This window comes from Lycium barbarum, chromosome 7 (genome assembly GCF_019175385.1).
Source record: "Lycium barbarum isolate Lr01 chromosome 7, ASM1917538v2, whole genome shotgun sequence".
Classification (NCBI taxonomy): Eukaryota; Viridiplantae; Streptophyta; class Magnoliopsida; order Solanales; family Solanaceae; genus Lycium; species Lycium barbarum.
The window spans coordinates 121,644,674-121,655,451 of NC_083343.1; the positions used below are offsets into that span (position 1 = coordinate 121,644,674).

The window sequence follows — 10,778 nt, forward strand, 5'->3', positions numbered from 1 at the left end:
AACCAAATCTAGTAAATACTTACTTCAGGCACCTTTTCAACCCCTAAAATGACGATCTGAACGTCTACGTATCCTTGATGTATTGGGCCTACATTATTGTACGCAGAAAAAAATATCAGGTTCTATATAAAATATTGACGTTTCGGAGTCTTGACACACGACTAATCGTTGGTCAAAGTATGAAAAAACACTAAGTTTTTTCAAACAAACTTACTTCGCGGTTAGCTTGAACCATTTTAATATAATGTTTACGTTTCTTCCGATAAAGCATGCTTTTCATTTTTTCAAATATTCTTTTCGTATTAATAAGTTGACCCAGATTTTTCAATTTGAAAAACAAGGAATCCGTGAATAGAAACAAGGAGTTCGTGAATAAAAACATTTCAATTGTATAATTATCTCTTTACAATTTCACAATATCTACTTTGTCGCTACTATAATAGTATTCCTTTTATTATAATTAGACTACATCTCAATTTTGTAGTGTTTTTGACCAATTCAAAAGTTTCAAACCCCTCCTCCAAGACTTCATTTTATAATATCCTAAATTCGTAGAAGTGTACATTAAATTATTTCAACGTGCCACAGGTATACCTCTTTTACAAGGATTTAATAGTCAAACGAACCCCAATATCTCATAGAACATTCCACGAAATATATATATATATATATATATATATATATATATATATATATATATATATATATATATATATATATATAATCCCTTATTGAATAGCCAAAAAAGAAATAGATTAATTAAGAAGTGTTCAAGCCCTCTCTTTTGAGTTGACTATTTCTATATTCCCCCTCTTTTGGATCTAGTCTTCCAAATGAACTCTTATAAATAAGCTTATGCACCATCTCTTTTTTATATAAAGTCTCAAATTGAATTCAACATTAAAGTGATCACTCCAAAACAAAATCAATCCGAAATCTCCCTATAATCTCTTTGTATTTTCCCACTAAATGTTCAATCATTTTATTTGTGGAAATTTTCATCATCAAGAAGAAGATAATGATATGGAAACATTAAGCCCTTGTTCAACTCCAAAAAGATCATCAAAAAGAACTTCATTGTCAAGAACCAAAAATAGTAGATATAATCCTTATGCAGACCGTGGCCTAGACAAATTTTCAGCACTTTTAGCCAATCTTGAAGAAAAAAAACAAGAAATTTATACCCAAATGGGATCTGATGATATCTCTTTTGTTCGTTTCGTTTTCTCGAATTCAAATTCAATCAAGCCCATTGTTGTCAAATTGAAGGACAAAAATCAAACATCATCAAGTGACACTGATGATGACAAACAAATGATCAAGAAGAACTCAGAGTTCGTCGATAAGAAGACCATTCACGAGGTGTCAAATATTCCAGCTAGTGAAATTGATCAAGAACGAAAAGTAGAATCGAGGAGAAGGAAATTTTTAAGGAATTTGAAGTTGGCAAATTTCAAGAAGCCAACTTATTATATGCCATTGGCTATAATCTTAATATTGGTATTTTTAGCTGTTTATGGAAGGTGTTTTGCAATATTGTGTACATCAATTGGATGGTACACAATACCGACCATAAAAGCTAGCTCAAGAAGGACGAAAAGGAAGTATATGAGAAAATCGGGTGAAAAAAAAGTTACAATCCGTGAAGAACCAAAATATCATAAATTGCTTGCTGGAAAACATGGCCATAAGAGCAGTTGATGAAGATCATCCTCATTTTTTTGTTGTGCATATTTTTCCTTGGTTTTCCTATTTGGACATTTCTTTAATGACTTAAAAATTCTTTTATTGATATGTAAATCTTGTATTATTGAGTTGGACTAGAAATTCAGTCAACTCTTAAAATTAACGTGTTCTTCTGACCATATATGTACATTAGAAGAACCTCTATTAATGTGTTCTTGAATTGTACGTCTTTTTAAAGTTCATGGAAATCAAATATTTTGTGTATTCTTATATGTATCTAAATGAATTCTCAGTTCACTATGGTTTGGGAGAGAGAATCCAATGATTTGCTTATAGTTTATGTATATGCATCAAAATACCTATCATTTGACAGACCGGAAAGCTCATAAGAAAGACAACCCAGAATAAAATATTTTTTTGTCAGGACGATTGGTTTCATATGTATTATTTGTTATTTTAGATATTATCTGAAATATTTTTTTATTTTTCAATTCCGATTGATTATGTTATCTTTACTGTAATAAAGGTATTTGCAATTATTTCGTTACCTGAATGATCACACATTTACTTATTTTTTAGTAATAATATGACTCTGATCCGATATTATAGTGACAATCAACATAAAACCAACTGGTTTAGGATGGGAAATCGAAAAAACTATTATGTGGTGTCATGAAAACAGTTTAACTGAGTTTAAGGTCAGTTCATAATTATTTACGACCTAAGTCGATCTAAATTTTAGTAATTTGAGCTTTTATATAAATGGAACGTAAAGTGTCATGCATCCATTTCGAAGATTATACATATCTGTTGGAAGTCAATAAAAACACAATCAAATATATTTGGAGAGGCGAACTAATGTGCAGATCTTTTGGCAAATGAAGTCCACAAAGATGCAAAAGATTTGATAATATGAGAGAACGCACTAAAGGAATTGAAGTTTCTTCTACTAGCAGATTTAAACCATGTTGATTATAAAAGAATTTAAGAACTTTGTTTAGCCAATTTTTCAATGCGCCAAAAAAAAGGATTTCTTAATCACTTTTTGTTTAGCTCAAATGCTCCATGATCTCAAAGTTCCGTTAATATACGAGCCTCATTTAACAAAAAAAATCAACTCTAATTCCATGAAAAAGAATGGCAACTTTCTTTTATTTGCGTCTTATAGCATATAACAAAATAATCTCTTCTTCTTTAATTATCATCAAACATTAGTTGTTCAAACATTCCATCGCATTCAAATGAAGCTCTTGCCAATTTTAGATCAAAAAAGCAGCCCACGTGTTTTTGAATTTTAGAAGATAGTCCCACTTGAGAGTGGATTAATTTGAGGATGGTAGCTGTTTTAAATGCTGCAGCTTCAATATTGACAAAATCATGTTTGTGGCATCATTAATATTAAACTAGAGTAATAATTGGATTAGTAAATAGTATAAAGTATGACATTTACCTACTGCCACCATATTTTGCTTTCTATTCAGCGTTCGCTTTAATTTAATAATCCATACAGCGGTCTTCATTTTCCACATGGGAAATACAATTTAGATTGGATACTAAAATAGAAGGCAGTTGGGTTAATACATAATACGCGTTTCGTGTTTATCTAATAAGTGACTCGGCTAGGGGTGAACGTTCGGGCAGTTTGGATTGATATGAAAACTTTAGTTTGGATTTTCGACTTTCGAATTCAAAAAATTAAAATTAAAATTCAATCCAAATAAATTTGACTGGATCGTTTTTCTCAAGGTCGGTTTTAATTTGATTTGGTTATTTGGATTTTCGATTTTGGGTCTACAAGTTGAGCTTTTTCTTCTTACAGAAATAAATGAGGAATTATTAAGTTCATTCTCACCATAATCATCCAAACAAAATGTTCAGTGAAGGACCCACTACAATGACGTAACACCCTGAATAATCGACTCGTTTGTCAAGTAGAGTCTCACGAAATCTTCCTTCTTTGCCTTCAATTACATCAGAAAATGACTTGTAAACTTTATTATGACCGTCCTTCATCAGTTGTCCCGGATTCCATTATCAAGAAGTGTATCCACAACTAGTACTAATTCTCCAGGTGTAGATCTACTTGTTGTTTATAGATCGGTAAGGGTGTTGTTTTGATAGATAACTCTTCTACAGAGTTCATTAATATCTAAGCTCATTAGTTTACCCTCCATTTACATGAATGACCAGTCTCAACTCAGGAGGAAGAACTGGTAATAGACACAAAACTATCCATTCTTGCTTTTATATTTATTCGAATAAAATGCTTAGCCAGTTCCAGAGTTCATTAATATCTAAGCCCATTAGTCTACCCCCATTTATATGAATGATCGGTCTCAATTCAGGAGGAAGAACTGGCAATAGACACAAAACTATCCATTCTGGCTTTATATATGTTCGAATAAAATGCTTAGCCTGTTTCACGCTTCCAATCAAAAGTCTTTTCTTATTCGAACTATTCAAGCAATGAAACCATTATCTAGAATATCTTAATCTAAACAAAGTAGAATCATGTCTAGATAGAATACTTAATAGTTCATATATGCTCAAGTTTACTGCTACTAAATCCTTATAAATTATACGCAATTTAAATATCAATAAATATGCTTCCTTGAGGACTCAGTGCCACAACTCCTCAAATTACAATGAAAAATAAGGTCACAATAAATACATCTCAATTTGTACTATTCATTAGCCTAATAGAATATATTGACTGATTTAGTAGGGTTTTGGACTTAGTATTAGGTATTTGACCAAATGTATATGGTAGGAAATATAAAGGTATAAAAAATTTGAATTTTTGAATATCTGAAGATCCAAAGTCCCAAAGCCGAAATCCAATCCAAAATTCAAAATTTTTAAAAGTTAAATCTAGAATCAAATCCTTAATCTGAAATTCAAACTAAAAATCTAAGTAGGTGTTTGGCCATAGAACCCAAAATATTTTCACTTTATTTGAAATTTTTGAAGTCCGAGTTGAAGATAGAGTTGTGTTTGGTTATAGTTTTTCAAATATTATTTGGTGTTTGAATGTATTTTTCCTAAAAAAACATGACATATGATTTATGCCCTCCAATTTCTAAAAACTAGCAAACCACCTATTTTGACTAATTTACCATCCTTATTATTTTTTCCCTCTATCCAACACGTTTCATAACTCTAATCCTTATTAGTTTATGCAATATATAAAAGTCACATTCATTAACTCCAATGCTTATTAGTATTTTTATTTTCAAACTGATCAACTTCCAAAGAATGTCAAGTTTTTCTATGAAGTTTAGAATATTGGGTAATGGGTAGTAAAGCATTGAGTAGTTTGGTGACTGATATAAATGGAGTCATTTTGTAAAAATAAAAAATTTAGGATAAAATTGGAAAAATAAAAAATAAAATGCAATGTCCATAAACTGAAAGTTGAAAAAAAGTGAAAATAAGATTTTAGGTGTTTTTCAAATTTCAAATACAATTTGAAGTTGTATTTGAAATTTTTATGGCCAAACAATGATTTTTAAATAAAGTGAATAATCCTCATGGTCAAACGGGTACTAAAACATTCAAACCTCGATTTGGATTTGGATGTTGCCCAAACTATGCCCAGTCCTGAATTAGGCAGCTGATAACAACCAGACTAAGGGTGTGTTCGGTATAGCGGAAAATGTTTTCCATGGAAAATGTTTTCATAGAAAATGTGTTCTTGGAAAACAAGTGAATTTCTTACTTATTTTCTCATGTTCGTTTGGAATCTAACATGAGTACTAGAATGTTAAAATACTGAAATTCTATAAGGAGATGACAAGCTTCACAGTGCCAACTTCATTTCCCCAAAACAAAAAGTAGAGGTAAACAAATGTCAGTGCCATTCAACGTCTTTTACAACAAAAAATTACTTTAGTTAATAATCATAACAAAAGGCACACTGATTTATGCTACAAATTTGAAGAAATTGGCAAGAAAAAATGATAAAACTGTGATTATTGAAGCAATCGAAAAGTTTATTCCCAAGTTGAGAGAACAAATCAACTTGGGAATAAACAATGATGGAGAGAGAGGAGGAAAAATGTGGAAATAACGTTTAAGTGGGTTGGGGGGAGTGGGGTATATCCCAAGCTGCGTGGAGGGTGGGGTATTGTATTTCGCGTATGTAGCGCCAAGGTTTTAATTCCGGAAAATGACGGAGTCCGGAACCAAAATGCCCAAAAAAAAAAACATTTTGAACCAAAATACCCAATAAAAAAAAAGTTACCAAAATGTCTTTAGCGCAGCAAATTACTGCGCTAAAGCACTTAACGGGAACGGCTCCGTTAAGTGCTATAGCGCAGTAATTTACTACGCTATAGTGCCCCCCCTTTTTTTCGGCCCTTTTGGTTAACCCTTCTTCCATTACACTTTTTAACGTATTTTGACCATATATTAATCATGCTTCGGGACCCCGAAACTTCAATATTTTATATAGAACCCTACTTATTTTTGTGCGATTAATAAGGTAGGATCAATACATCAAGGATACGCAAAAGTTCGGATGACCGTTTTAGTGGCTGGAAAGTGCTCGACCGCCATTTTCGTTTGAAGGCTCGGTGACATTAGCTTGAAGTTCTTTACGAATACTTAAACTTGTTCATTAATAATTAATCAAAAGTTAGTCAAAATGGCAGCATTCATACAAAAAAAAAAAAACTTAATTAAATTGCATCATTCATTCATAACCTTGAGTAGATGAAAATACTTAACATACTAATTAATAAGAAAGCCAAACTTTTTAAAATACAATCATCAAAGTAAGAAAAAAACTTAAAAAATATTCATCAATTAATGCCCTTGAGTTGATCTTCCGCCACCACCGCTAGATGTGCCACCACCACTAGAGGTACTTCCACCACGAAAGTTTCCTCCACCACGAGAGGTACTTCCACCGCGAGATGTAGTTTGACCACCATGCCGTAAGGGACACTTGCGCTTATCATGACCAACATAATTGCAAAATGAGCATTTTCGAGTGTATCTCCCCGGTGGAACATCCATTTCATTATGAATACGCGAGTATGCACTCTTTCCGAATTTACGGATAAATGCTTTATTTTCAACCATTGAAATTAGATCCGGTGGCCAATAACTCTCACTGCCAAGTGGGTAGAACCTTCCAGCATACGTTCTTGCATAATTTTCAACTGTATATTCCTCAGCCATGTAAGAGGAGACGTTCTTTCCCATTGTGATAAAACACTTGAAGGCATGAGAACATGCCACGTGATATGATTGCCACTTGTCGCATGTGCATGTTCTTGGAATCTCACAAATTGTGTGGACGTTACCTCCTTTACCTTGGTGCACACTTGTTGTGAGTTCAAATATGCGCTTTGCAGGGTTGTACTCCATCCGGTCATGTTTCTGAGCCTTATATTTGTGGTACTCGAACAGTTTTGACGGTTTTGTCATCCATCTTAGACCTTCTGCTGCATATGCTTTGGCCTCTTTTGATCTAGTGACGAACCGCTCCACAACCTGCTTAAATGTCATTCTCACCATTGTTATACCCCATTTTAACCGGGTTAAAGTAGAAGTACAACATATTAGTGATTTCTATTTTTTGTTTGTTTTAAGGAGTCGCCACCTAATTATTTACGGTGAATTAGGGCACCTAAAGTTTATTAAAGTAGTTATCTAAAGTTGATATTATTGTAAAGTCTACGAAACCAAAAGATTCTAGGTAAGGGTTCAATTAGTCTAAAGGGAAGGTATTAGGCATGCTTTAAGACCCATTAATAATGGTTGACCGACCGGACTTATGTTATTTAATTAAGGCTAAAATATGGATGTAAATATTTGAATATTTAAGAAAATACCTTGTAAGTATTGTTAAAGTTATTTAAAGTAAAACTTGTAGAAAATAATAGTTGCATAAAAGAGTTTAGTTAAAATAAACTAAAAGAAGCAGAACATGTAATGTTTATATGTATTTGGGAAAAGTGAGTTTATGCCGACTCACAAATTAAAAAGAGTTATTGTGAGATTAATATTAAATAAAGCTTAAAGGTTTTATAGAAAGACTATTAGTTTAATGTATATTGTGCGAAAGTTGTTTTAAACAAATATGTATTTCAGGTGTTGGAAAGAAACTAAAGTGAAAAAGTTATCCGTTGAAACTAATTTGCCTTTTATTTTTTAGAATAAGCTAACGTTATGTAAAAATTCGTGACGTTTTAAACTTCTAAGATAGTAAGCATAAATTATGATTCCTTTAGCCAAAATATGTAGTCATGCTATTTTGAAAATCAATTATTCTAAAAAAATATATATTACAGATACTATAAATAATTTTAAAAATAGAAGTGAATGTGATTTGTGGAATTAACTACCCATTACTAAACTAAAACCCTTAATGTTACTAAAGTTTATCTTAATTAACAAGTACAAATGTTAGTTATACAAAGCAAATAAAATACACAACAATAAGAATAAGGAAGAGAGGAAAAGGTTAAATGAATCTGACCCATTTAGTAAGGCCCAATTGCTGCGAACTGTTCACGTCTATTGGGCTTAGGCCCAATAAATTCCTTTGTATTGCCGCTGCGGGATGTTACTGTCTATTGGGCCTTGGTCCAGAACTTGTATTTTGTTATTTTTTGCCGTGGACAGGACAGGAGAAGAGTCATGTTGGGCTTTTAGCCCAACGCCATATGCGGAAGAAGAACGAGTCTCTCGGACTCGTAGGCGATGGTCATGCATAAAAACAAAAGAAAAGGATTAGTACATGATCGATGAATAAAACTAAACACATGAAATATACACTCAAAACAGATCAGTAGATTGTGTATATATTGTGTATATTTAGGTATATCTTATGCAATGTACATTCATAAGGATGTATTGGCTAAAGTATACCTGTCGTATACATACATATACATAATCGATACAAGTATACTTAGCATGTAAAGCTGAATAGATGCAGAAATCTAACATGTTTCATGGGGCTACTTGAATCAATTAGCACACAGAATATCAACTAATCCAGCGGACAGGTTAACTATTTTATCATCATCTCTAGTGACTTATTGTACTCAAATAGAACCAAACACAATAATCTAATAAACTGCTGCCCAGTAAAGGTAAGAGAAAATATATACTCTATAGTCTCACAAGTACCCGAACCAGTGCATTGCGTGTGTTGCAATAATCAAACCTTAGAAATCCAGCATGCACTCAGCGATATTCATGAGAACATTCTCTAGATTAGCAACAAAGAAAGGTGAGATGAACATATATCTAACTAGCAAGCAGACTTAATTGCTACCAATTAACATAACTGCTAGATCTTGTAGATCACTCATCAAGGCATGAATCAAACGAATTATCATGTAATAGTTTTTATAATGTCAACTAAGCATAGGAATTCAGATCAAATACACATGACAAAGCAATTGAACGCATGACGGCAGACAGCCCAAATGATAACCTCTTCACCATAGTTATCTTAGTATCTTAATGACCAAACCAAACATTCATCTGTACAGGGACTTATACTTAGTCAGGGTGAACATCAAATGTGCATGGAAAGGGGAGGACAACCCACAGTAATACACTGATCAGGTTAGGACAAACAACGTTATAACAAGTGTCTAATAATGAGGTCATGAACAGTGGTGCACTAATCTTGCTAGACATTATAACCAGTGTCTAATGATGGAGTCATGAGCATTTGGTGTAGTCCACTGAATGTGTACAGATAGAGATGGGATAATCTATCAGATTCCCTTAACAAATAGATGTATAAGCTGAGTGATCTGGTTTTGATAACTCAAAGGGAAACAATCCCTTTGCAGGTTCATACAATGTATTTAAGGCAGCAAACAAGGATTTTCTGAAGAAGAAACATGTATAGGTACAGGGGAAAGGGGATCAAACATGGTATGCTAGGATTCCTGGTTTCATTCTAGGCAAGACACATGTGTCATATTTGCATAGCATTTTCCATAAGATTATCTATAAGTTTAGAAACCAAGAAACTGATTAATGGAACAAGATGTATGCATATTTAACACTGATGAAGATGAGACAAAGATCATATGCAATGATGGGTTCAAATCCTCCAAATTCGATACACAAATAGTGCTAATAGGTATATAATGCAAGCAAGATTGTCATAAGCCTTGAATAACAGGGTCAGACACTGCAGACATAAGAATCACACTTAGACAATCGTAGGCATATATTTAAATCGTACAGGACCTTCATAAGCTAAATTTGGCTCAACTAATTCATAGAGGAACCAGAGTTTGTAGACAGATGATGAAAGTAAGGGAACACAAGCGAGGATCAACAAGCAGATGTAAAAGGAAAATCACACAGTAACATGAAGGAAACAGGAGGTAAACATACAGAACACTGAATATCAAAGGGAAGCAGCATTCAGGCAGTGTGAGTAATCAAATATGACTACTGGGTTCATGTTCAACAGGGCACATACAAATGTCTGATGGCAGAAGAATGCAACAAGGAAAAACAAAGAGGGCAGAACCAAATTTTAGATTGACAGTACAGGCCTTTCTAATATCATTAGAGATAGACAAGGGGATATTGCACTTCAACAAAGCATATTCCCTTCTTAGAATCCTAAGTTCTCCTTTAACATCCCAAGAGGGCAGATCCTGATTCTTTTAATGTTAATGTTTTCCTTTCAGATGGCAATCAGGGTGTCAGGGAAAGAAATCAAATAGCATTTTGAGTGGCAATCAAGATCACAGTGCTGGACACTTAACGCACAAGGGAAAGATCAACCAGGTCATGGGTTAACAGATCTATCACATGGGTTTATATGCGCGGATGTAGTCTAAACAAGTATGATTATACTTTCAAACCATCTAGGTATATCAATCACAGCATACAACAGTCCAAAACATGCTCAAAATCAGTTAGCTACTCCTTTAACGTGGATAGAATTTTGTATATATAACCAACAATCTTGCATACACACAGATCAACTGGACCACCTTATATTAGGAAACTAAGCTAAAGCTAATCTGAGATCGGATCGAAAAGGCATAATTATCAAACGACACATATTCTAACCCAAAGTACCATATAACTAAGTAAAGCTG

At 33.2% G+C, this 10,778-nt stretch overlaps 1 protein-coding gene across 1 annotated transcript; it reads left to right on the forward strand.

Annotated features, from left to right (window-relative positions):
- Positions 1-1,023: 1,023 nt before the first annotated feature.
- LOC132601857 (uncharacterized) lies at positions 1,024-10,473 on the forward strand. The gene is made up of 2 exons (XM_060314915.1): positions 1,024-1,604; positions 10,362-10,473. Exons 1-2 carry the CDS (start codon positions 1,024-1,026, stop codon positions 10,471-10,473), a joined length of 693 nt encoding a protein of 230 aa, XP_060170898.1.
- Positions 10,474-10,778: the final 305 nt, after the last annotated feature.